At 39.6% G+C, this 27,058-nt stretch overlaps 2 protein-coding genes and 1 long non-coding RNA gene across 10 annotated transcripts in view; 2 read left to right on the top strand and 1 right to left on the bottom strand.

Annotated features, from left to right (window-relative positions):
* LOC129169493 (serine/threonine-protein kinase PAK 3) overlaps window positions 1-3,633 on the top strand; it is a 33,254-nt gene extending 29,621 nt beyond the window's left edge. For 2 of the 5 annotated variants that reach the window (XM_054755978.1, XM_054755976.1), the window contains one exon: window positions 433-3,629. In XM_054755978.1, the coding sequence (XP_054611953.1) occupies window positions 433-522 (90 nt within the window). In that variant the 3' untranslated portion in view covers window positions 523-3,629. Of the gene's footprint in view, window positions 1-432 lie in introns of all 5 variants that reach the window. The other 3 variants (XM_054755979.1, XM_054755977.1, XM_054755981.1) reach the window with 2 other exon arrangements.
* On the bottom strand, window positions 3,027-23,073 carry LOC129169492 (calpain-5-like). 4 transcript variants are annotated; one of them, XM_054755973.1, is made up of 13 exons: window positions 22,713-23,073; window positions 18,140-18,328; window positions 15,685-15,816; window positions 15,210-15,418; window positions 13,840-14,032; window positions 13,564-13,754; window positions 12,591-12,668; window positions 12,313-12,508; window positions 12,036-12,158; window positions 8,015-8,217; window positions 7,813-7,934; window positions 7,583-7,719; window positions 3,027-5,542 (listed from the first exon to the last, which is right to left on the bottom strand). In XM_054755973.1, the coding sequence occupies exons 2-13, from the start codon at window positions 18,302-18,304 to the stop codon at window positions 5,360-5,362; spliced, it is 1,932 nt and encodes a 643-aa protein (XP_054611948.1). In that variant the 5' UTR covers window positions 18,305-18,328; window positions 22,713-23,073; the 3' UTR covers window positions 3,027-5,359. The 4 variants fall into 4 exon arrangements, with proteins under 4 accessions (XP_054611948.1, XP_054611947.1, XP_054611949.1 ...); XM_054755972.1 differs by lacking the exon at window positions 22,713-23,073 and adding an exon at window positions 20,059-21,693; XM_054755974.1 differs by lacking the exon at window positions 22,713-23,073 and adding an exon at window positions 18,394-18,899.
* LOC129169496 (uncharacterized) overlaps window positions 17,385-27,058 on the top strand; it is a 30,678-nt gene continuing 21,004 nt past the window's right edge. Inside the window, exon 1 of the long non-coding RNA XR_008566440.1 lies at window positions 17,385-18,380. This is a non-coding gene — a long non-coding RNA (uncharacterized LOC129169496). The remainder of the gene's footprint in view (window positions 18,381-27,058) is intronic.

Genomic DNA, 27,058 nt, shown 5'->3' with positions numbered 1-27,058 from the left:
TAGATCTACTTTTAAGTCGAAAGAAAGACGAAGTGGACACCTTAGTCCTTTTAAAGGCAGCGGACTAGCTAACTACATAACTAAACAGTTACCTATGGACAATTTAGAGTCTCCAATTAACCTAACTGTGTTTTTGGAATGTGGGAGGAAACCGGAGTACCCGGAGAAAATTTACTGCATTTACTGCCATCTTGTGGCGGAAATAAAAACTACATCAGGAGGTCGTGTATACTCACAGTTGGTATTGCCAAAGTTTTTTGATGTGGCACTAATTAGAGGGTTGGGGTCGGGGGTAGGGACCCCACTATGCCTGACCGCTATTGGAGACTCTAGGGTTGTGTGGTGGATTTCAATAATAATAGCCTGACCCCTCTAGGTTAACGCTTGCCACTTCATCTTTGTATTTATCCTATTCTTTCCTCCTCCGTGCAGCATTCATTCCTCAAGCTGGCCAAGCCTCTGTCCAGCCTGACGCCTCTGATTGTAGCTGCCAAGGAAGCCATAAAGAACAGCAGTCGCTAGGGGGCACCCTCTGTCCTCACCCAAGGCTGGACCCCTGCCCGATGCGGGCTTCTTGTGTCTTTGCAGGCTGGGTGATGTGACGGCACAAAGCGATTGGGGGGCCAAGTGGAGCTCCGAGACTCCCCTTCACGACCCCCTTCACCCTCCCCACTCACATAAGTAGGACGGACGTCGGCCTTGCAGCCTCCCTGTGCTGCTAAAAAAGACACATTTGTGTACGTCTGCAGCACTCATGTACGTGTTGGGCAGTCCATCACTAGAGCGTGTACAAGTATGCGTGTGTGGGTGTGTGTGAGTGTCTGCGAGTATGCACATCTGTCTAGTTTCTGTGGGGGGGGGATAGTTGCTTCCAAACCAAAAAAGGAGGAAAATAAACACCCTCAAAGAAGAGCTTTTGATGGACTTTCCTCTTGTGACAGTGTTGTGCTCGAACAGGCCACGCCCACACCTGGAGTCACTGTGCTCACATGACTCTGTGTGTGTGTGTGTGTGCGTGTGCGCGCGCGTGTCTGTGTGTGTGTGTGTGTGTGTGTGTGTGTGTGTGTGTTGGTGCAGTTACAGCAGGAAAACCAGGGTTAATTTAACCTAATTATTCGTCCTGCTTCGTTTTAGAGTTGATCTTAGTCGCTTGTTTAGCGCATCAGGCCAGAATTTGGTTCCCATTTCCAACAACGCACACACAAATATTTAATATTGAATATTGCCAAAAGATTTTATTTATGGCCGTCAAAACGTTGCATTAACAGCGGTGACTAATTTATTTAATTAGTGACAAGGCGCATTCACAGACACTCCAAACATGCTGGACGTCGATGAGTAACAAGCACTAGTCGGCTCATTCAAGCAATCTTCTATATTCTACACAAAAAAGCAATTTAATTGCGTAGGATAACATTTTATTGTTACGGTACTGCGTTTGGAAATTGCACTGCTGTTCTAACTACCTGCAACTCCAGCTTCTAGCGTAGTTCAGAGGAATCGCAGAGAGGCATTGCAAAGAGGCGGGCGGATGATATCATGGTGTGTAGTATGTTTTAGCATGATTTCAATTTTCAGTTCGTTTGGAGCTGTTCATAAACATACAGTATTGTAAACATATATAATCCTGTTCTGTCATGATCTCAGTGAAAATGGGCATGTCTCTGAAATAGTTACAAATGGTTAATGACTTAATTTATATGCCGTGATTAATCTGATTAAAAATCGTAATCATTTGATACCCCTAATTGCTGTATATCGTGTTTCCTCTTTCTCTGACATTCTTCTTAAACATTAACATTGAATACTAAACCCTCCCTAACAGCATACGTCATTTATTTTAAAATACAGTGTGTACACATGACATGAGCAGCAGCATTGTTATTGTGCTTTTGAGAATTCCTTGTTAATATTCCTTAAAAATGTACATCAAAGTCATTATTACATTGGAACATGCTTTTAAAATCAAACGTCTTGTCTTTTTCAGGCTTTATATAGTTTGGTGAATATCCCTGCTAATACTGTCCGTCTGCGGATTTCATTGCATTGGTAGCTTTTCCCCATGTAACTACACCAACAAGTGTGTGTGTGTGTGTGTGTGTGTGTGTGTTGTTGTCTTCCAACCCATGACGTCCCACCTTAGAAAAAGCCTTTCGCCCTATTGGTTGTGTGCGCGTGTGTGTGAGGGCTACCTCAGTCCGCAGGCGTCCAATCCTCGACCCTGACAACAGAGGTGCAGGGTAGCTGCTCACTCCCATTTTTGTACGTCCACTGTACAGGTCCGCCAGACGAAGGAGTGATGCGACACACAGGTCATGCATGTGAATCAACCAACAACACTGTATCTCATCATTCACATAGGCTAAGATTGCTAGGATATGTATGTATGTATGTAAATATATTCACCAACCCCCACCTTTTTATGATTTTTTTGCAATTTTATGTAACTTAAAGTAATATTCAGGTTGCTTTCTGGTATGTATCAGTAAATGTTTTTGCACCCTGCAAACGGAACAAGAGAAGATCACACACACTTCAGTCTTTGGGACACTCTTCTTTATGTGGACCGATGAGTGCTGCACTGACTAACACTGTGAGAGTGTTAGTTGTTCGTGTGTTTGCGCGTGCCTGAGAGGACGCTTTGAGCAAAAAGGCGCCAGCCCCGTGGGAACTCATGTACAGGTGCAGACTGTGAGCACAAAAAGGTGAAGTTGGGGAACCAAGTGGCACTTCCCATGTGTCCTGACCGCCACCACCCCCCTTTTCTGTGGTTGCTCCTGTACATTCCTGTCCTCTGAATGTGTCAATCTGTACACGTGGTGTGAAAATTCCTCTATTAATGTGTATCAAGAGAATGGAACAAAGACAAAAAATGTTACTTTTTAAATTATTATCATTATTACTCTGACTCTTATTATTGTCTAGCTTTGTAAAACTGCTGATCCATGCGGCGTACGTCAGCAGGCTGCCCCCCCCAACCCCCACCCCCACCCTCCTCCACCTGCCCCGCCTTTGAAAAAGGACAAAATGAGCGATGGGGAAATGAGGTTTTGGATAAACTATTTTTAATTGTGGTTGAAGCAATAGACTTTTTGAACTTTGAATTGTGCATGGCTGTGTCTTGAGTGTAAAAAAAAAATATTGCAATTTGGGAACTGGACTGAAATAAAAAGAGGAAACAAGATTTGCTGTAATGCGTCACGGTTACCTGTTTAAACTACAGATGCTCCGATCGGGTTTTATGTTCCCGATTCCGATCATCCATGAGTGAGAACGGCCGATACCAATCGCATGGATTAACTGTACATTTTTCTATTATGAGTGGTATTGGCCAGCGGTGCTGTTAAGCACCGTTAGACAATTCCAAGGCCCCCTGGCAAGTAGTCATGATTAAAAAATGTCTTTTTGCCTTTATTTGTGCGAAACAATTTTTGTGCTATTTGACACAAACCTGAATTTAATTAATGTGATGCCATCATTTTCTATGCCGCTTATCCTAATTAGGGCCGCAGGGGTATGCTGGAGCCTATCCCAGCTGACTTCGGGCGAGAGGTGGTGTACTGTACGCCATGGACCGCTCGCCCGCCAATCGCAGGGGCACATATAGACATTCACACTCACATTCATACCTGTGGACAATTTAGAGTCGCCAATGAACCTAACATGCATGTTTTTGGAACGTGGGAGGAAACCGGAGTACCCGGAGAACAACCACGCACGGGGAGAACATGCAAACTCCACACAGAGATGTCCAAGCTGAGATTGGAACCCAGGTCTTCCCGATCTCCTGACTGTGTGGCCAACATGCTAACCGTGCGGCCCTTAATTTGCGTGTTTATAATACCGTTATGAATACCTTCAGATGCCTTTTGTAAATTCAGTGTCCCATGTTGCGGGGGTATCCCACTTTAATCACTATTTGAGCTGTCAAGTCTGTTTTATTTATGACTGTTACTATAACATTTAAATTGTACACTATTTACCGAGCTTTATACTATTTTGTGGTCATTTGTCATTACATAAACGCATTAAGTCTGAATTCAACAGTCATAATAAAAACAACTACTAAGAGTTGAAGCATATATTCTTCGACCCTTTGGTGACTCAGAGGAGCATTTCACTGCTCAAAGCTTGCTCTTTTGCAAAAGACAATTTTGACATTCTCATCTCAGCCTCATTTTAGTTTCTCTTTTGTCTGAAAATGTTTCTCATTCATTCATTTCTCCTACAAATGCCTTTCGGAGAAATAAAGTGAGACACGCTTGAGCTACTGAAAATCAGCTGGTGAGCTAGGAGACCCCTGTGATAGCGTCACCATCATAAGGCTGGACACACTCCTGTGTTTATGTTCATTAAACAACCACACACAAATAGTGTTTTGAGGACAAGATATAATTAGTATAATAGTATGTATCCCATAATCGTGATATCCACTTGTGGCTTTCCCGTCGGACAAAAACAAGCTCCAAACTAACTGCATTGCTTGTTTGTTTTAAAAACAAAATGTCACTGTGGTAAAAAGTCACATTTGGAGTCCGAAGACCAGACCCTAGGCGGATAACTAGCTAACGAGCTAGCTGCCGCCAATGTAAAGCACAGCCAGTGACAGCTAGGCAAAGCGTGTAAACAAAGACGCAAGATCGAACACGCTGGCATCGATTGGCGTAGCCTGTGGCAAGCTCAATACAAGACGCATCGTTTTGTTGGCATCCCTGTGTGACACAGCAGACGTAGGAGTTGCTACCGCGCGCCGATGGTTTTTGTGATCGACTTTGAAAGGCGTTCATCGGCATATGCAGATCGCATGTTTTTTATGGAAATCAGCCGATGTTGATTGGTGGTCGATGGAGCAGAGCGTCCCTATTTTAAACTGTATAGCTGCAGGATATACACTCAGGTACGCTTCATTAGGCACACCTGCAAATGTAATGACAATAAAAGCTCTGTATAAAAAATTGTAAGGTAACAATGCTTGGTTTTGAGGTATTCAATATAATTGTGGGAACAAATATTAGCTCTCAGTATGACGCAGTGCACTTGCACACCGCTGCAAACTACAAACTACAAAATTGTTAAAAATAGGAAGCAATAATTCAGTATCTATTGGATGCAGGTGTACCTAATGTTGTCTGGCGAGTGTAAATGACTTTGACTACATCATAATGTAGCCTTACTCACGTTATATTTGTGTAATACATTTGCCAGCCACATTACTATAAAAAATGTCATAAGTTACTCATGATAGACGATGTAAAGAAGGATAAAACGTGTGCAATATTGGCTACTTTACAAATCATTGTCTTTAGATGATGGCACGTTGTCGTCACATAGTTTCACAGTTGAGCTTGTTTGGCGAGCCTCACATGGCGGTGAGCTGAGAGGAGGTAACGATCCTCAGAGTGACGCTCCCCGGCATCTCGTCGGCCATGTTGCGGCCTTGTTTCCTCAGCTGGAGCCTCTGAGGATCGGCAGTGTCCTTCACTGAAGCAGACAGCATCACTTGGCCCATGAACTGGTCCTGCACTGCGTTACTGTTCCAGATCTGAGGGCAACCAAGCCAAGATGAAACTACTCAGCAAACTTGTGTGCTTGGCGAAGTATACACACTACAAAAACAGCCATACTTGAAAGAAGAATCATATTAAAACGAGACAACTTTTCTTTTTTCAAGCAAAAAATTCTGGCAATGGGGTAAGCAAAATTTGCTTGGTTTGATTTCTTATTTTTCTTGTGACTTTTAAGAATATAATGAGTCCTAGAATAAGCAGGTTGTTCTTAATCACTTAGTAGATTTAAGTAAAAATGTTCTTATTACAAGGTAAGAAGTACGGTAAGCCAAATGCTCTTATAAAATTCCTAATTTGAGATCAAATTTGCTTTTTGAGGTTAGATTTAAGCAAAATGTTTTTACATATCCTAATTTTAGGAGTGTTATGCTTGGATTTTTCTATAGACAAACAACCTTTCATAAATAAAGACAATTTTTAGAGTCTCTACTGAACCTAGCATGCCTATTGTTGGAATGAGGAATAAATCTTGGTACGCTCTATGAAATTTTCGGTGCAGCCTTCACATTGGTCCGAAATCAGCAAATCTTTAAGTAATAGTTGCTTAAAATGGGACTTTTTTTGCAGCATATATTTTCTGTGTGTGAGTCCGTTCTCAATTTTAAAAAGTTTAGAAACCAATTTTATTCTTAATTTAAGACAACTATATATTAATCTGTTGTTGAAGAATAATGCAAATAAGGTTTTTAGCTTGTTATTCATATTCATTGGTGCTCAGCGCTCATTTGCTCATCAGGTTAGGATATGGGTGTCAGACGGACGCACTGATGAAACCAAACCAAGCGGGGAGGGAGATGAGTTCACTGCTGAGCCTCAGCCCTCAAGTTAATTAGAAGTTTAAAAAGTAAATTGCTGAAAATAAAACATGTTATTCCATAAGTCTCATATGTTATTTCACTGCAAAAATGTTAAATAGGCATCAACGGTGGGGGACGATGATTAAGAGCCTGTTCATGCAACGGAGTTCTGGGCTCCTTGAAACCGTATTTTTTGAAAGCGGCTATCGGAGTGGGAATATCTGATAACCCCGCCTTGTAGTTGCCGGGCGTGGACAAGCTAAACACTACTTTCTGGGAACAAAAGGTTGTGTAATGCTTCCAAAAAGCCAACATAATATCTCATATTTCAATTGACGTGACTCCCAGTTGACATTCATGTTTTTTTGTCTTTTACTGTAATCCCTGGTGTATCACGGTTAATTGGCTCCCGACCGTGATGGGTGCATTTCCGCAAAGTACGACTCCTTATTTCTAAATCAAAGATTTTTGTGATTTATTAGTGGTTAGAAAACCTGTTTACGGCCTTGTAAATTGGTTCTACTGGCTCATAGTGAGGCATGCAAACGCCCACTGCAGTAATCAAATACATAGTGAACACTTTCTAATACAGTGTTCACAGATTTTTTATTTATTACAACGTATGAACGCTGTTACGGGCCGAGCCTGGTCCTTTAAGAAGAATTGCATTGTGGGAAGTTGAGTGTCTCTTTCTTCCCTCTTTCTTCTGTCTGAACCGCCCATTGATTTCTGTGTCCTGATTGGCTGCAGAACATTGTCAGTCAATCTCCTTCATGCCGCCCTGCCATGTTTCCTGTGTCATTGCTAGCTTGCTTGTTGTTGCTTGACCGCAACAGGAGGAATACAGCGGCAATGTGTTTTAACAAGGATAGAAAAACGCTACAGCACAGCGGAACGGCGCCAGGACAAAAAGGCACGGTCACCGGAGTGAAATACGTGTGAGTGACTTAATAATTTCTTGTGTCCGACCTGTAGGTTGATCATTAAAATTCAAACAAAGGTTTGAACTTTTTTGAGAGTGTTTAAACAAGAGAGAAATGTCTGTCTGATAAAAGTGTATAAAATGTATGGTGAGGGGTTTTACAGCCTTAAAACATAATAATTGTCAAAAAATAAAGTTGGTTACTTCGCGGATTTCACTTATTGCGGGCTTTTTTGGGAACCTATCCCCCGCGATAAACGAGGGAACACTCTAATGTAGTTGAAATGACATCTTACCTGCACAGTTATAGGCTTCCTTGGCTTCTTCCTGTAGAAAATACCACTGGTTGCAAACTCTGGTGTTAAAGTCTCCTTCTGGACGGTGGACTTCACGGAGCGGCCCTCGCAGCTGATGATCACATAAGGGTCTGCGCCTGCATGGGGAACAAAGAGCAAAACCCCATCAAGTAACACAGCTGGTGGGATGCATAGCTGTCTTAGTTTGGAATTAAAAGCAATAAACTAACTGCCTGTACTGTCCTGGTTCTGCAAGCCCTCAGCAGCATGGACGTACACGTGGCTCACGGCTTGTGGATATCCAAAAAAGGAACTCCAGCATCTTACCCTGGGTTTATCCTCGATCAGCTCCCTGGAAGCACCAAGCATTGATACTTACAAGCATCATTTAACAATCCTAACACAGAGTAACAAATGACAGTGACAGCGTACCTACAGTCCGAGTCCAAGTCGGTGAAGACCCGGATCATGTAGTCCCCCAGAGTGTGAGGCTTGAAGGTGGTGGGCAGGATGACATAGCGGCCCTGCTGCAGCATGCAACGCATGAAGACCGTGCGGGCGTTTATGTACGTGGACGTCTCCACGCACCTCTGGGTCAGGATGTCGTGTAGCCTGTACTTCCTGTTCAGTTCCACCTGTTCAAAGGAAATAGCGATTAGGTGATTGATTAGTGTCGTGTCTTTATGTTGCTCATCATTCAATGCAGTGGTGAGCAGATAAGAGAGGACAAACGGTTCACTGAGCGAGAATGAGATAAGTGTTTTTCTGCCCCCTGGTGTGTGCGCACGTATGTGCGTGCGTGTGTGCATGCAACTTCCTCTCTATAATTTTTGATATTTGTATTTTTTCCTGAAGGGTCCAAATAGATCTGGGTGGCATTCCACACACTGCTGGCTATGCTGCTACTTTAGTTATTTTATTTGTAAATACTTATATTTACGAATAAATACGTATACATTAAATTGTCTATTATTATTAGTAGTAGTAGTAGTAGTAATATTAACATATACAAATATATTTTATAGTAAAATTCTCCTATATTATATAAGAGGAATTCTTAAAAAATAAAAAAGCTCTCTCAAAACATTTCTGAACAAAATTGATTGTAATGTTAAACCAAGTTAAGTTCATATCTGATCCAATTAGCTGTAATTAATTAATATTTATTTATTTAATTGATTATTTTTTAAGATGTTCAGATGTTCACTCACTCTTATCATGGGTTTTCAAACATTAATTAATTAGTAAATCATCGCTGTTTGGTAGTTGACTGCAGTCTAGTATTAGTCAGAAAATATGTATATTTAACTTGTACGTATTTTTTTTGCCCAAATTAAGCATTTTCAAGTAAGAAATGGCGAAATGAGTGTTAAACGCCATTAAGACCACTAACTTGTGAATTCTAGTATTCTACATTGGTCACTCGATGTCAGTAATTGTTCGGTGAGACCACCACCGCTTTCATTACAGGTTTAAATTATCTCACAACAGGCACAGTAATAATAACATAATAATAATGATAGTCATAATAATAACACGGGTCAACTCTGAACCCCTGATGTCACTTCCTGTCCGCCATCGATTCTGCTCTCCTACAAGGTAAACAGTCTTAAATGGCTTATTTTCTGTAATTATACATACAGTCATGGAAAAAATTATTAGTCCACCGTTGTTTCTTCAGTTTCTTGTTCATTTTAATGCCTGATACAACGATAGGTACCTTTATTTGGACAACTATAACAATGACAACAAAAAATAACTCGTAATAGTTACATTTTTTGGCAATACAATGCTATCGCTATTCACGTAGGAACCTAAGTGATTTTGGTTATTATCAACAAAACCATGGAAGTAGATATCAGCTCTTATGAGCTATATTTGTTTTCATAATTATATGTGTCCAAACAAATGTACCTTTAGTTGTACCAGGCATTAAAATGGATCAATAAACAGAAGAAACAAGGGTGGTGGTCTAATCATTTTTCCATGACTGTACTATATTGGGCAATACGAATGTAAAGGTGAACGTATGGGTGTTATTTCATATCTATTTGGCTCTAATATTGTGAAAAAAAGTATTTAGAAGATAGTAAACAGGTTTCCAATGCCATAACAAAAATATTCTATGTATGACGAAGGAATCCTATTTTGCGGAAATTGACTTTACGTTATAAAGGAGGCATTACTGTACTATTATTATAAGCTTGTTCGTTTTTTTTCCTGTTCCATTCAAATCTGGATGATATTTAACTTCCATTTGTCAATTGATATTATATGGCGATGGCAGACCTTCACTCATTGATTACACAGGTAACTTATGTCCTAATTGGCTGTTATGTAAAGACCAAAAAGTGTTATTTAACAAAATCCGCAAGCAGTGCCTTCATCCACAAGTAATTCATGACCAGTTGTATTGCTGACATGCACATTCTCATTAAAACATCACTCACCATTTTTTCCCACCATCTGCATTGTATCACATGAAGGAGGGGGATATTAACATGATGAGATAATAAGGGTTGCAGTTCCAGCTGGCCATGTGCTGCTTCTGAACATGACATGTTGATTGTGGCACTAGCTTGAAAAGCTGTCCAGAAAAGTGTCAGCATGATAAGAGCATAAAAAATGTGGGTTTGACCATTGCCAGATGTCACGTCAACTGCATTACATGAAACAGTTCGGTACAAACATGCGGAAAGCTAAACATGAGTGTGAAAATATAACGCTATAAAATGCTGCATCCTTAGATGGTGCATGTATAGTAGCTGGTGTCTGTTTTGCCTTTTCAGTCCATTGGGATGAATGCTAAAATTGTCATGCAATGCCAAAGAGAACATGTGGGAATGCATGTGTTGCTGGTTATGTGTCCTGTACGGTTTCTTCAGCCTGAAGCAATCAAAGCTTGATTGACTGCGTTCTTTGGTTATGATTTAGCGTCTAGCTGAAAAGGTCACTTTTGAGCTGATAACCGAATTAGGTGTCATGAAAACTATTCTGTGTCTGCATGACAAACACCAAAAATGTGAAGAAAAGTCCTTGCTTCCTTCCCAAAATAATAGTCTTTTGGCTCATGTCCACACATCCCAGACTATTCCCATTTCCCTCTTTGTGATCCCAACGGTGCACCCATGACCTTTAAGTCATTTGTGTGGCCAAAATCTGAATTCTTATACAAGTTAAGCGGTGGGTGAATCGATCCAAATATCCATAGTAACGATACTAAGGTTAGTATCAGTGTTGGACTCATAGACATATATAGAGACCGCATCGAGCGCTGAGCCGTCACGTCAACGTCGCCGCCGTCCTCTCGCTTATACATTCACACACTCACTAATATACTTGGGAAACAGTTAGGCTTATTTTCTCTTATGTCGACTATATTGAGTAAGACGAATGTAAAGGTGACTGATTCTATGGATGTTATTTCATGTCTAGAGGGCTCTAATAATGTTCAAAGATAGTAAACAGGTTTTTTGCCATAACTACAAAAATATTCAATTTAGAAATACGGAATGCTACTTCGCTAAAATTCACTTATCACAGGCTGGTCTGGAACCAGTTAACCGCAGTTAATTAACGCTCCACAAATGTGCAGTTTTTGGTCTTGGTCAAAAAAATGATTATTTTTAATTTTTATAATTTTTTGAAATGACAGAATGATAAGGAAACACATTTTATTCAGTCTAAATCAGTAATAATTGATAAATACATGACAATACAGGTAAAATGTACAGCCATTTAAAAAAAAAAAAAGCCCATCATTTGTACATGTTTGTCTTGATATCCATCCATTTTTTATACCGCTTCTCCTCATTAGGGTCGCAGGGGCATGCTGGAGCCTATCCCAGCTGACTTCGGGCGACAGGCGGGGTATTTTCTCGTCAAGCATTTAGATTTTGCACTTTGTTTTGCAGTCCTTGAATGCACAATAGTTGCTGTGAGATTTCACCTGTTTATCAATCAGCTTACATAATCATTCATTAGTGGTGCATATCTATACATTTTGATTGTGAAATGTGTTTCATACTGTAAGTGTGTGAGGCATATTGAAGAGACAAGGGGAGCATTCTGGAGCTGAAACTAATCTAATAATTACAACGCTTGTTGCAAATGTTGATCTAAAATCGGAGGAGAAGGTCAGCTTCAAGCTAGCGGGAGGGTTTTGGAGGGGGAGGAGCGAGCCGTGTGTCGAAATTAGGCATTTTTATGGGTGTATCAATTACTTGCAGATTTTCGCCACTATTGTACAAAACTACTGCATTGTGCTCAACAGTGTTTACCTGCTACTTTTACTGACCCTTCACCTCTGCTATATCAGCCGTCTTGGATCAGGAATGCTATTTTTCTTTGTTTACAAGGGAAAAAAAATATTTCAACATCGCAGAGTTTTTTTTCTCTCACATTCTTGTGGTCAAATGTAATACCCAGGCAAATTATTAACTTTTTTTCTTACCTTGAAGACGCTGAAGCCAATTGTGAGATTTTCCCCTTGTCCGATTTTCCTGTGGATCTTCATATCTCGCTGTTGTAAGGAGATGAGGACCTCATCGGTCTCCTTTGTGACATCAAACATGTACTAGACAGAATTTTGAAAGGAAGTCAACGACATGCATGGTAATAGTGTGAAGTTACAAATGTGACAAAGAGCTCTCAGTCTGAAGCAGTGCCAACCACAGGAATAAATACTTCCCATCTCACAGGTGTCAAGGTGTACTGTTGTTCAGTAGTACCTGTGGGTTCTGCAGGAAGGTCTGCTTATGGTTAGCGCAGCCGCCACAGCGGTTCAAGAGAGGCTCCGCTTGCTTGGTCCAGCTCCCAAAGTGCATGACCTCATGCCAGGTCTTATGGAAGCTCATCACGGACGTATTGATGAGACGGCACACGTCGGCATCTGTAAAATACTTGCACCAGTCTGTGAAAGACATCCTGTGGACGTCCAGTCAGAAAATGATTAGAGTACAGCAGTTTCTAATGGATTGTTTTGGATGCGTCGTGTGTGATCTCTCACCAGAACTCGCCATCATCCTCTACTGTGATGCCAAGGTTGCCCCTTTCTGTGTCGCCAACCTTTGACCATTCCTCAGAACTGACAGAATGATAAGTGAGATTATTGCACAGTGGATATGGAAAGTCAAAGAGACACACTCTAAGATGAATACAGTGTTCCCTCGCTACATCGCTGTTCACCTTTTGCTGTTTCGCTGAAGCGCAATTAAGCGTATTTTTTTTAACGATGTATGAACGCGCATTGTGTTCTGCTTCCTTGCGGTGTATTCGAGCGATCTATCGGTGCTCTATTGTATGTGTCTGTTATTGCATTTACTACAGCTACCAGTAGAGGGTGTTGTATGCTAATGTTGAAGGTGTGCAGCTCCACCTCGTCTCAGTATGTGTTATGTGCCAGCACGATTAGGATTCCACACTATACAATAGCCAGCTAGATATAGAGCCACAGCAGTCCTTATTGGCTATGGGAGAACCTGCACATTGTGTTCTGTGTCTTGATTGGCTGTAGACCATTGTCAATCAGTCTCCTTTGTGGCGTTTCCTGTTGTGGTCAAGAGTCGCTACCAAAGTTGGAACAAATTACACACAACCAAGGTGCCACTATATTGTGCTTTTTTGTTTTCTTTTTTGTATTTTTTTGTGACGTTACCACAGAAGGGCACCAGTGATGGCAAAGAAGAAAAGTTCGCAAGCAAACATAGAACAGGAAATGGAACTTTTTGCAACATATGAAAGGGCCTGTCTGCTCAGTCATAGCAGTCATACTGGATTGACACATCTATGTAAACAGCATGTAGTTGTAATGGCTAATGAGTGGCATGAAAAAAACCATGGAAGCTTGCTAACAAATGCCACATTTTTGCCACACTGAAAATGTGGATTGTTTCTATTTCACAAGTGCCTCTCAAGAGAGCAGTTGATTTGTCGAGTGGTATGCTTGGGCTCATGCTGAGAGATGGATTTCCTTTCCTCACCTGTCACTCCAGGCTCCATTCCACTCAGTCTTTCCCCAGGGATTCCTCATGCGGATCATAGGGATGGTTTCGTTCTTGAAGTAGGCTATCAACCCGTGACCCAGGCGCACCCTCTTCACCGCCGTCACAGAGTACGCATGACCTTTCACCAGCCCGTTAGCCATCTTGAACTCAATTTCGTGAGCTTGTGCCTAAGGAAAAGGCAAACATCTCACATTTTGTGAAGCCACTTTGTCTTCATTTCAGATCACGCCACGGCAAGGACACAGCACAGACCTTAATGGAGCAACTTATGATGCCACCTCGGTCGTACACCTTCAGTAGGTCTTCAAAGAGATGGTCTAGCTTCTTCTGGTCCTTGTAGTAAGCCTCTGCCTCCAGGTTGATGGCCTCAGACACAGCGCCACTGAAATCCACCACAGCGTCTCCAGTGTTGCCCCCCTCCAGTGACTCATAGCAGCCAGAGAGCCTGAATTAGGATGCAGAGGACAGCTTCCTACTACGATACTGCATTTTCACAATCAGTCACATTTTTTTAATGAAACATTTGTTACAGTAGTCTATTTATACGTCATAATTTTGCAATTGAATCGCTCTTCTGCATTAGATAAAATAATAATTATCAGTGGAAATATTGTAATTTATTTATTTATATATTTTCTTATTTGAATCATTATGATTAAAAATAATACAAATACTACTATAGAAATAATAAAAATAACGATGTCATGTCAGTAATTACAGTGTATTATAACAAGCTATTTAAATTAATATTATTGTAATATTATTATCATTGTAATTGCGATTTAACATTTGGTATCAGGTTTTTTTATTGATTATTATTATTATTATTTTACATGTACTTCTTATATCTGTTTGATATTTAATACGGGGGTGATTCAGCCTATTTCTCTATAATAGATACTAATTGATAATATTAGTAGTAGTAGCACCTTAAAAATATTATAGCAATTTATATTTAATAATAATAATAATAATACATTGCATTATTATTTGTAAATTATTCATATTAATGATCATTTTTTACATTTAAAATAATACTAATACTATAATCATAATAACAATAATGACATAACAATAATGTGGAATTATAATAAGCATTTTAAATGCGTATCATTACTATTCTTGTCATCATTATTATTATTTATATTTACTTTTATATTGGGCCGCACGGTGGCCTAGTGGTTAGCATGTTGGGTTTGAATCTCCGTTGGGCATCTCTGTGTGGAGTTTGCTTGTTGCTTGTTAGGCTAATTGGCCACTCTAAATTGCCCATCGGTATGAATGTGAGCGTGAATGGTTGTTTGTCTATATGTGGCCTGCGATTGGCTGGCGACCAGTCCAGGGTGTACCCCGCCTCTCACGCAAAGTCAGCTGGGATAGGCTCCAGCATACCCTCGCGTCCGAGTAAGGATAAGCGGCATAGAAGATGGTTGGATGGCTACTTTTAGGTTTATTTTAGATTCAATACAGAATGGTGATTCAGCATATTCTAAAGAAAGAAAAACAACACCGATCTCCTTAGGCACTAAAAAAGGCACACACACACACACACTCTGCACACAGTAAATTACAATAGTTTTAAATACAATTAGAATATGTTGAATTTTAACTGATGTACTCACTTGGCGTAGGCTTTCTCCAGCAGAGCACTCCAATATTCGTTGTTGTCTTTGGAGTGGCAGTAGATGAGTTCTCCATTGATTGTAGGAAGGCGGTCATCCACCACCACATCCACCCACTCACCAAACACCCAAAACTGAAAGTGAAAGATTCCGGCGTAGTCCTCTGGGTGTTTGGAGTCCCACTCCTGCTCCTTCCAGTCTGGAATTACCTGGAAACACCATCGAAACCTTTTGATTGCACAAATATTTTGAAATTGTAAGCACTTTCATTTAAAGTCTGGTACTTTATTAGAGCAAGGAAGCCTGCTTTGAGTTAGTTAATACTCAGGGACAGTCGGAGTTGTGCCTAAATACGACAAAGAAACTTGAGATTTGCTTGAATGAGTGACACCGCCTCAGGTGAGTTCCTGCTGTCAGGTAAGTTGTGTGTATCTTAACACGCCCATCATCTCACCAATAAATCCAGTAAGCTCACCTTCTTCCACAGGTTAGGCTTCAGGGCCAGACATGAGCAGGCGGCCACAAACCAGCAGTTCCCCACTGAGCCTTGGTTCAAGTCATGCGAGCTGACACCCTCCACAAACAGGTGAGGATCAGAGCTGATCTCCTGTAGCACCATAGTAACATTATTACATTACATGACATAAGTGACACGCAAACATCTTCATCATCTTCCACTGTAATTCCCTCTTGAATCACATGTGAGAGCATGAGAGATGCTGTCTAAGTCCCCATATTCACCACCGTTCTAAATAAATGTAGAATATTTAATTATATATTTGCTCTAAATACATTTAAAAAGTAACTATTTTCATTATATAATAAAATATCATATATATTATATAATTCTGCAATTTATAAAATAATCTAAAATATACGTAACAAATGTATTAGACCACCACCCGATATAAGGTTTGTTCTGGGCAAAATCCAAAATTCTAAATATCTTTTCGGGTTTCTGTAATGGTTAATAGACCAGTGAGTTATTAGGTCTTAACTGAAATGATATTTTTGATGTTAAAATATAATTACTATCATTATTGAATTATTTTTTAATTGTCAAATTTACAGTTTTACGCACAAAAAATGGATCACACATAACTCATAATTTCATGTTTAAGGTGTCAAATTATACTTTAAGTTTGCTATTTTCCAAATAAATAACAATGCAATTTTTTACGTTTAAATGAATAGTTTGTGAAAAATTTCTAAAATTTTTAAAATGAAAAAACTGCTAAAAATGTATTTTAAAAAAATTAAATTTCTCTAAATCTGCTATATATATATATATATATATATATATTACATACGATGGAGCATTAGCGCCACATTGAAAAAAAAATCTGAAATTTTGAGAATAAAGTTGTAAATTTACGAGAATAAAGTTCTACATTTCAGAGAAAAAATGTATAGTATTACCTTTGCCTAAGGCCAAAGGTCACACAGTTCCCCATTTTTATAGCTGTCTCAGGCAATGCCTGTTATGACGGAGTATTAACATAATCTTGAGATTTTAAATTAAGTTGTAAATTTATGACTTTATTGTCATAAAAACTCATACTATTACAAGAATAAAGTCATACATTTAGAAGAAAAAACTTGTGACTTTATGTTACAGGCATTGCCTGAGATAGCTATGAAAAGGGGGGCTTATGTGACCATTGGCCTCGGGCATGTGGAGTGGGCAGGGTAAGGTAGTAGGTGGAAGTGAGAAGGGCTAGCCGTGCTAATCTGTTTGTGCTAAACTGCTCTGTTTTGCCCCCACGTTATAAATAAAATCTCGCCTGAAGCAAGAGGGAAGTTTCCTTCCTTCCTGAAGAGCTATGCTCTATTTTCCCTGTGACACGTATGACACCATGACACGTAATATTATGACTTTTTTCTTGTAAATTTACGACTTTGTTCTCAAAATACTGTATTTATTATATTTGTAATTTCTTGTGTTTCGAAAAGGTGTCTATGAATAAAATACAGTATATTATTGGTAGTAGTAGTAGTAGTTGTAGTAGTAGTGTCTTTATCATTATTATTGTCATCATAATTTATCATCATCATCATAAATTCGATGACGTCTCCTAGTGGTTATGAGCAGTATTAGTGACCACATCAAAGCCACAGTATGTGATTGTATGTATGTATGTATGTATGTACTTTATTTATCCCACAGCGGGGAAATTTACTTGTTACAGCAGCAAGACAAGTAAAGAGAACAGTGTAAAGAAAGCATAGTGTCTACAACATGGTTCAGGTGGTGCAGGTGTTGTAGAGCCTGACAGCGGTCGGTATGAAGGACCTGCGGAACCTCTCCTTCTTACACCGTGGGTCTAACAGTCTGGTGCTGAAGGAGCTGCCCAGGGAAACAACAGTGTCATGTAGCGGGTGAGAGGTGTTGTTCATGATGGATGTCAGCTTAGCCAACAATTGGATGCTAAGTGCTATGATCTTCTGGCAAGCCACGCTATTATTGCTGCCTTATTACATTTGGGTCCATGATTGTGCTTTAGAGCTCCTTATAAAAAAAAAAAAGTCTGCTACGGTATTTTACAACAGCTAAGTATCCCAAATTAGTCACTTATTTTGTTATTTGTTTTTATTGCAATTGCGAAAGTGATGATATTGCCAAAGAATACAAAAGCTGGCACACAAAAGCTTCGCAATTAGAGCAATCTCATCAAACGAGATAAGAAGCTTTGGTGCCGCTGCCTGCTCCACATTAATTTAGCTTCCTTCAGTGAAAAATGTGTTTATCTTGCTCTTTGTTTACAATGTGGAGTGGCGCACATTCTGTCTGTGAGCCTTTAAAAATGATTTGTATTGTCAGATACATGAGTTGTCCATTTGATCAAATTGTGAACTCTGGATTACTCCTTATTGACTTCCGGAAATCTCCTAACGCAAAGTGCCACAAATACAGCCACTCGTTCACTCACCCCAGGACGTTTCCATTGTACAATACCAGGTGGTGCTTTCCGAAAATACAGGGATGAATCTGTGGCTGGAAACTCTGAATCCTCAAAGAGTTTTTTACTCTTGATGCAGTCCTTCTTGAGCTCAGCGTAATGCTGGTTCTTGTAGGGGGTCGCAGAGGAGAACATGGTCCACTGCTAGAAGACTCGCAACTGCAAAGATGGGCGATGGACACGTTTGCGTTTATTTGGAATGCATTTCCACGTGAGTTTCTCACTTTTTTTTGGAAAATTCCTTCCAGTAAATCTTTCAGGAGGGTCTAGCTCTGGAAAGTAAGAGTCATCACATGTGTATTACATTTCTACTATGAAGATGTGCACTCAAATAGCAAGAAGCATTAACAAGAAGTGGTGACCAGCAGTCCAAAAGTGTACATAGATCAGGGGTGTCTAAAGTGCAGCCCGGGGGCCATTAAGGGTTGTTTTTTTATTGGCCTGCAGCTCATTCTAAAAATATGATTTAACAAGAGCAAAAATAGAAACCTCAGCTCTAATTTTACAAGAATTTAGTTGGAATTTTATGAAAATAACGTAAAAATAAAGCCATTTTAGTAGCATTATGTTGAAATATTAAAGAAAAAAGATGTTATTTTTTAAAGTCGGAACGTTACAAAAACAAAGCATTGAATAAAATTGTAATTTTTGGAAAATTAGGTTGCGGAAAAAGTTATGTTACGACAAAAAAGTCCAAATATTATAGGAATAAAGTCATTATTCCAAGAAAAAAAAATTACAAGAAGAAAGTTTAAATAGTTGGAAAATTAGGAAAAAAAAACAGCACTGGAAAGCAGTGTAATGGAAAAGACAGTTGTAATTTTACAAGAATAAAGTCAGAATATGAAGAGAAAAAAGTTGTAATTTTATGAGAATAATGTGACATTATGAGGAAAAATAATGTCATTTTAGTGGCATAAAGTTGACATATGAAAGAAAAAAGATGTTATTTTTGTCAAGTCGTAATATTATCAGAAAGAAAACATCAAATGAAGTTGTAATTTTTGGAAAATTAGTTTGCAGAAAAAGTTATAATGTTATGAACATGAAGTCAAAGTATTCATAATTCCCCTAAAAAATATTCCAAGATAAAAGTTGAAATAGTTAATAAAAATATATAAATAAAAAAATTCAAAACATTTTAACAAACAACAACAGCATAAATGTAAAAAAAGCTTTAATTTTACGATAATACACTCATAATATTAGGAGGGAACTAATGTCATTTTAAAGAAAAAACAACTTTATTTCTATTTATATATTGAGAGAAACAAAGAAACAAAGAATACATTTTTGAATAATTAGGTTGGGGAAAAAGTCATAACATTACCGGAATAAAGACCAAATATTATGTGAGTAAAGCCATAATTACAAGAAAAAAAATATATTAGAAGAAAGTGTAATAATTGGAAATGAAAAAAAACCCAGCAAAAATGGGGAAGAGGGGGACAAGAACCAAAGTTCATACCAATAATAGGCTTTTTCACTTATATCACAAAGCCAAAATGCAGTTGTTTTGTTTTTTAAATATACCCTTGCGTCCTTTCATTCGTCACTTTTTCATGTGGCCCTCGCTGGGAAACGTTTGAACACCCCTTGACTTAAATCATGTAGCACGTGGCTAAAAGCAGCTGTGTCCTTATAGGGATGAAGATATTTAAACGTTGAGTCCTTCACTATGAATTTACGAGCCAAAAAGAAAAGCACAAAAGTAATCCGATACTAAACATCGAACGACAAAATATGCTTGCATTTAATCAACAGGCTCTCTGTTTGGATATATTTCACATCGAGTGGGCACACTCTTGCAACGATAGGTACACACCTGCACTATCAAGATCAATTCCAAGAGGCTAAAGGCTGAAAGAATAGGTTAAAACAGGCCTTACCTTTCTCACAGGGACGTATATCTTCTTGCTCCACAATGAGGAAGCTCTTGAGTGTTTTTACCTGCCTGTGTTTCCCCTCCCACACGGCGGCACTGCATTGTTGAAGCCACACCCTGCCTGTTTTCCAAACTATATCCTCCTCCTCTTATACGTAGCCTTCCTCTCATATTGTTTTAATCTACAGCATTTATGGGAAACCACTCACTCAGACGACCCAGATGATAATGGTTTCATAATGGACACAATCCCAGGGGAGGGGGAGGGGGGCACTTGTGTGGCACAGGACACCGTGTGTGTTTGCGTGCCAAGTGTGTGTGTTATCGCGTTTGGAGTTCCAGGGTAGTGTGATCATGCAGGTTATTTTTGAGAAGGTGTTCACAGAGGGCCGTAAATGCATCATTGTTGTTCTGTGCACGTGTAAAAGTGATAGAAACAGATTTCCAAAAACGCATTCTCAACTACTTCTTTAGGTACACGTGAAACATTAAATATGTTGTTCGAATTTTACCCTTAAGATGTCATTTATCCCTAACGACAAAAAAATGTCTGCTTCTCGAAAACAAATGTAAAATGCTTAAATTATAATTAGGGCTGTCAAAAATAACACGTAAACGGCGGTACCTAATTTATTTAATTGATTACGTTACATTTTTTTTGTGTAATTAACGCTTGCGCACCAGAGGAAGCACACCCCTCTGTTATGACGGCAGACGGAAGCACAGTGGAGCGTCCCTACACAGTCACACACAGTCTGACGCTCTTTTATAACTTCATTATGACCTGAACACATCAACAGCATATGCTGTACTGTTTGTATGTCCAACTCACTCACGTCTCTAGTCCGTTCATCTTGGGAACGACACTTCCTCATTCTCATTACAAGAATGCGAGATGCATTCAGGGACACTCCAAACATCACAAAAACGTGTGTGTGTGTCAGTAAACAGGAAGATAAAGAAAAGCATGAAATGGATATTCTTATCACTCACTTCGGAACTCTTAATTTGGATGTACAATTTGGTACATTTAAGTATGCTGGAAAATACACTGAAAACAACTACATTTACGTTAAATTACGTGATTCTTTGAACGCAACCCCACATTGCTCATAATAACACTGTTTAAAGTGTGATACTAATGTTCTGCTACTATTAAAGAGACTAGTGTTAGACAAATGTGTAGACTTGTGTGGTATCTTTTAGCTTGATTGACATATTCAGTTCATTTGGAGCTGTTAAAACATGCAAATATATATAATCCTGTCCTGTCATTTACCTTTTTGTTAATTACTGTAAAAAAATGGGCATATTTAAGACATGGTTGCTAATGGTGATTAATCATGATTAATTAATTTAAAAACTGTGATTAAAATGATTACTTTTTAAAATCATTTGACAGTTCTAATAATAATATGCTTGTACTGTATAGAAAATACATTTGCCCTGAGATTGGTCAGTGATTTGGTGCAAGATTGACTTTTATTCATTGTTACAGTGGAACCTTGGTTAGCGTCATGAAGTCGTTTCCTGCTTTTATGAAGTAGCAAGCTAATAGGATTTTGGTGATGAAGAACATCGTTCCGCTTAATGCTGGGGACAATTAAGTAAAGACTTTGGCTTCTCAAAACAATATGTTTTCAAAAGATGAATCCACAAAATGCTCGGCGTTATATTTTTCTCCCGTCGTGTCCGTCGTGTTCCGTATTCCGGCGCACTGTCACCTGTGCATTCATGTGCATGTGATGAAGACACCCACGGTAATGCCACGTTTCTTCCGCGACGGAGCACGTGTGTGTTGCACGGCGGAAGAAGATGCAAGTGTCTTCATCACATGCACATGAATGCAGAGGTGACAGTGCGCCGGAATACGGAACACGACGGACACGACGGGAGAAAAATATAACGCCGAGCATTTTGTGGATTCATCTTTTGAAAACATATTGTTTTGCGCCGGAATACGGCGGGATGATTTTTTTTTAGAAGACATTTTTGTGATGCAAATGTATTACTCTTTTGAACACATATTGTTGTGAGAAGCCAAACTCTTTACTTAAATGTCCAGAAGCGGATCTATGTTCTTCATCACCAAAATCCGACCAGAACTGGACTAAGGAGACCAAGTGGGGGGTAAGTCACTGTTGCTGGACTACACTGATGGAGATCTCATACAACTTCATGTCAAAAAATCCGAACTATCCCTTTAACATCAAAAATATACACCAAAATTTGGCCTCATTTTGCATACATTTTCCGGTTAGCGTACAATATGGCGCATGTCCCCGTGTGTTATTAACACACTGCTTTAGTCCAACTGTGTTCTTAATCTGTTTCCATCACAAAATGTCCTTGTTAGCATCCTATTGGCTTGCTACTATATAAAAATGGGATACGGAAGTCAGCCCCGTCGTCCGTCTATGACGTCATCAGACGTTGACTCAAAAATGTGAGCACAAAACACTTTTCTATACTTTTGCAGTTAGAGTTTTACAGGCATAAAACAATTCTCAATGCACACTAAAGATGAATGAAAGGGATAATAAACCCATACCAGTGTAGTCTCGGTACTGGATCCATTTTTCAGTTCAGATAGATACCAAAATTTGTAGTATCGCCCACGTCTAATGACTTACTTAAGTAAAGGCAACGCTCACTCACCTATGATGTGGTGTCCTTGTTGCGTTGTATCAATACCTCCTGAAGGATTTACAACACATCCAGCTTTTGCGGCCAAAAGTCAGTTCCATTAAGGAAAACAAGCAGCAGTGCAGGTTGTAAACTGTGCAAACCTCCTAAAGCCAATGCAGGGATTAGGCCACAGTTAAAACTGGTCTGACTGGTCAGCAGTGGGCTGCAGCAATCATGCTAAAAAGGCTGCAGAGAAGAAAGAGGAGGTTAAACTGAAACTGAACACCAGCCAGCGATTTACACTGGAGGCGAAACAAGCCAAAACCTGTTGGTGTTTGATTTGTATGACTCCCTTAAAGCATCAGTGTGCTGAGTATGGAATCAGCTGAAGCTTTTATACAGACACTGGGTTGTTGTGCAGCACCTAGAAAGAGGCCAGAGGTCAGTCAGAGTTAAATGCTAGTGAATAAACAGGAGTAACAAGCCATGCACATGAAATCAACAGTAGTAAACCAGACACACTGGCAGGAAGTCTGCTTTCAGGTCCAAAGTTTGGAAGGAGAACAAGAAGCTCTTTGACTTTCTGAGACAAAAAAAAAAAACACAAGAGCTTCTTTTCGGGCATAATCGTCAACCGTGAAGGCTAAGGAGGGGGCAAGAGGAGAAGAATGTTTCCACGCAGCCAAAAGAAATACGGCAAATCTGTTCAGGAGATGAATGGACTGGCTCGAGAAGAAAACATCTAAATTAAAAGTCAAGCTCATGGATCACTTCTGAGCTGAGAAAGAGACGGATGTCATATTTCACATGCAAAGTTCATGAGAAAAAGATGCAGGAGAAAGAGAAGAGACAGCTTATAAATATACATACTCCACCCTTGTGGTAGTTTCATTGTAGTAATAATTGTTTCTGTGATGGACACACTGTCCATGGCACTGATGCCTCACAGTAAGAAGGCGGTGGGTTTGAATCTAACCCGTAAATCTCAGCCCAAACAAGATTATTCTTATTCTCATGTGCTGCACTACCATCCATCCATCCATTTCCGACGCCGCTTGTCCTCACTAGGGTCGCGGGGGTATGCTGGAGCCTATCCCAGCTGACTTCGGGCAAGAGGCGGGGTACACCCTGGACTGGTCACCAGCCAATCAAACAACCTTTCACGCTCACATTCATTTGTAGCCAGTCATAAAATAAATACATACATGCAATTAAAACAGCATTAGTATCAGTAATATTATTATTAATTATACATTGTTATTATTATGAATTAAATATTATATTTGTCTTCACAAACACAGTCAGAAATGCGAGGTAGAGGTAGCATAACGTGGTCTAGGATACATTTTTGCAAACTAACACTTAATTTTGCAACCCTCATGGAGTCTAAATGAGGTAGAAATGTTAGTTGCAAATTAGCAACAAAATGAGAAAGCCCTCTTTCAACAATAATCATATCGTTGAATGAATACCTTCATTCAAAATGGAGCATTATTATCGTTTTTGACACAGCTTTGGTATTGGATTGTGCAGCTGTACCTAATGAAGTGGCCAAGGATCCCAATCTAAATGCAAAACATCCCACACTGATAAGAATCATGATTACACTTCTGATATTTGTATAAGAAAAGTCATGAAAGAGCAAACACGTTCCCCAATTAGTCTCCTGTGTTTAAATGTGATGGAAAACAGGCCGATCAGTCAAATATGTGTCACACAAGGTCACAGACAGTCCCGCCAATGTTTGTGAAACATGAAAACCATTTGTCTCTGGGGCAGACGCCAGGAGACTTTTCACCTTACTTGTATACAATGCTTCTTTCATCTCACGGAAGTGGGCTTCGCCTGCGAAGCACACAATAACACTAATGCAGAAAACACATCACTTGTAATGTTCCACACATTCTTCTTTCCATCCACCACCAGTAAGACACTGATTGTTTTAAACACCGGACAGTGACTGATAAGACTTTTTTTTACAGCTTCTGTTTCCCTTAAATGATTTTGGGCACAGGGACAATTTAGGAGTCTGTTTTTAGATGGACTCAAGTGTTTATCTTTTCTTGTTAAACTGAGACGTGACCCCCAACAAGGACACCACCACCACACACATGCGCACACGTTTCCATACTTCTTACCACCAGCAGATGGCAGCAGATTACCATCGTAGACTTTAGTGGCGGCACACTTCCTAAAACAAAATAAAAATAAAATAAGGTTATTATGAGGAATGTAAAGCATCACATTACAAACATTACAAACAATAACATTGGTGCAGTTTGCAAATACTGTCAAGCTACCAGACTCACTCCTCCTCACGCGCAGAATAGGCGCTATGCGTAGGGCCCCATGATCCACGGGGACCCCATTTTGCACAAGGGGGTGCATTCTCTGCAAATGCACTAAGGATGAGCCTCGCAATTCATCCCCCCACCTGGCAGTCCCTGGTGGTGGTGGTTCGACCCAAAACCCAGACACTTTTTGAAAATTCTGCTAATTTGTGATTTTGCACTTGTATTACTCCAAAACATGCATCTAACTTGAAGTTCAAGTCAAATAGTATAAAAATTAGATTTTTTTTCAAAGAATTTGTCATGTTGGGGTGGGGAGGGTGGTTACAAAATAAACCTGCTTACGGCCCCAATTTGGCCGGGGGCAACCCGGAGATCTACATACAGTCGTCCCTTTTTTTCCACAGTTAGTTGGTTCCAGACACGACCGTGATAAGTGAATACCCGCGTAGTGGGATTCAATATTAATAAACAAAATATTTTTATAGTTACAGCATAGAAAACCTGTTCATGACTTTCCAAATACGGGTTTTAGACATGAAATAACAGCCCAATAGTCACTTTTACACTCCTAGTATTCTTTGTTTACATCACATTGAGCAGGCTACTACAGGATCACTGCAGGGACATAACAGACAGTCACCGCTGGCATAGCAAGCTACCGAGCTAATTAGGTAGCCTCGCCAATTTACTTATTCTAACAAAGTGTTTCAAATGGAGTGGGGAAGAAGGACAAAGGTGCCAAAAACATACCACTTCCACACAAAATGAGAGAAGAACCTTTTTTTATCACTCGATCTTAACCGTGGCGTGTCGGCTTGGCATGCAGTGTGAAAGGTAATGTAATCTAACGTCATGTCTCATGACATTACTGATGCCTAGTGACCAGAATACTACATAAAACTTGTCTTTCAATATTTTTTCACTAATAGTAGGGATAGTCAACCACAAAACAGCGATCATTTACCGTATTTATTTATTTTTTTAACCGATAGAGTGACGGAGCGATATTCAAACTGCAATATTGGGAGGGACGACTGTATAGCACACAGTGGGACTGTTGCTGCAAATACGTGTGCTTTACATCGATAATTTTACGTTACAACGATAATATTGCTCTTTATTGATTGACACTCTTAGCATTGATGTGTGTATTTCATGTTGTGGTTGGCTTTTTACAAGACTGCATCATGCCAACATACAGCAGATAGTGCAGATAGTTGTATTTATGTAATTAAGAGCTCATAGACACTGACGTGAGTGGGCACTTCATCGTATCGTAGCCATACAGCATTGCTTTCTTGCAGGATTTTAATTACTATTTTGCTAAGGACTAATTTAAACGTTACAACACCGTTATCGTTACAGGCAGTGAAATGTGGAGTGTTACTATGCACTGATATCCATATCAACAATCTGGATGTTGCTTCAGTTGCACTGTTCACTACTGTCTACTACACAGGAAGCTAAAAAGATAGTAAACTAGAGTTGTGGTTGCAGACACTGCTCCCTAGCGTTTTGGTAGAGATTTACAAGCCGTGAGCTCAGCCATCGGCCATAATCATGGAACATCTCTAAAGCTGAGGTCACAACCGGTTTTACGGGCTCCTACGGCCGGTCTACGTGCAAAAAGACAAAACGCACGGAGTGCACGTGTGTGATGTGCTGATTTTCAAGCTGTAGACTGGTCGCAGAGGTTCTCTGTCATGTCAAACTCACCCTACGGACGCTTACGTTTTTTTTCAGGCTGCAAGACAAACTTACGCACTTCGTACATCTTTGTGCGTTCATTTTGTCCGTCCCACATGTGTGTCGAGCTCTTAGTCCTTCAGGGGTACCACAACTATGTTTGCCATGAACAAAAAAAAACAAACCCCACAGTGTTTTGGGGAATGCCAAAAATCATACATCCAAAAAAAATGGTACGACCAATTGTGACCTCGGCTTAAAGGGCACACACTGCAAAGCTAAATACAAATTATTTTACGTATTTGTAGATAGGAAGGAAATAGTTTCCCTGGTAAGAAAAATAATTAATTCTACCAATTCCATTACTTTTTTGGGAAAGTAACTAGTATCTATAAT

The sequence above is a fragment of the Dunckerocampus dactyliophorus genome, chromosome 16 (genome assembly GCF_027744805.1).
Source record: "Dunckerocampus dactyliophorus isolate RoL2022-P2 chromosome 16, RoL_Ddac_1.1, whole genome shotgun sequence".
Taxonomy (NCBI): domain Eukaryota; kingdom Metazoa; phylum Chordata; class Actinopteri; order Syngnathiformes; family Syngnathidae; genus Dunckerocampus; species Dunckerocampus dactyliophorus.
The sequence above is the reverse complement of the archived record's forward strand: the minus strand, read 5'-3'. Positions and strand labels throughout refer to the sequence as shown.

Excerpts from the sequence above, each read along its gene's own strand:
- LOC129169492 (XM_054755973.1), bottom strand. The coding sequence starts at position 18,304 with ATGTTCTCCTCTGCGACCCCCTACAAGAACCAGCATTACGCTGAGCTC. Across the intron at positions 15,817-18,139 it reads TACAATGGAAACGTCCTGGG|GAGATCAGCTCTGATCCTCA; the intron begins GTGAGTGAACGA and ends ATGGTGCTACAG. Across the intron at positions 14,033-15,209 it reads CTGGAGAAAGCCTACGCCAA|GCTCTCTGGCTGCTATGAGT; the intron begins GTGAGTACATCA and ends ATCCTAATTCAG.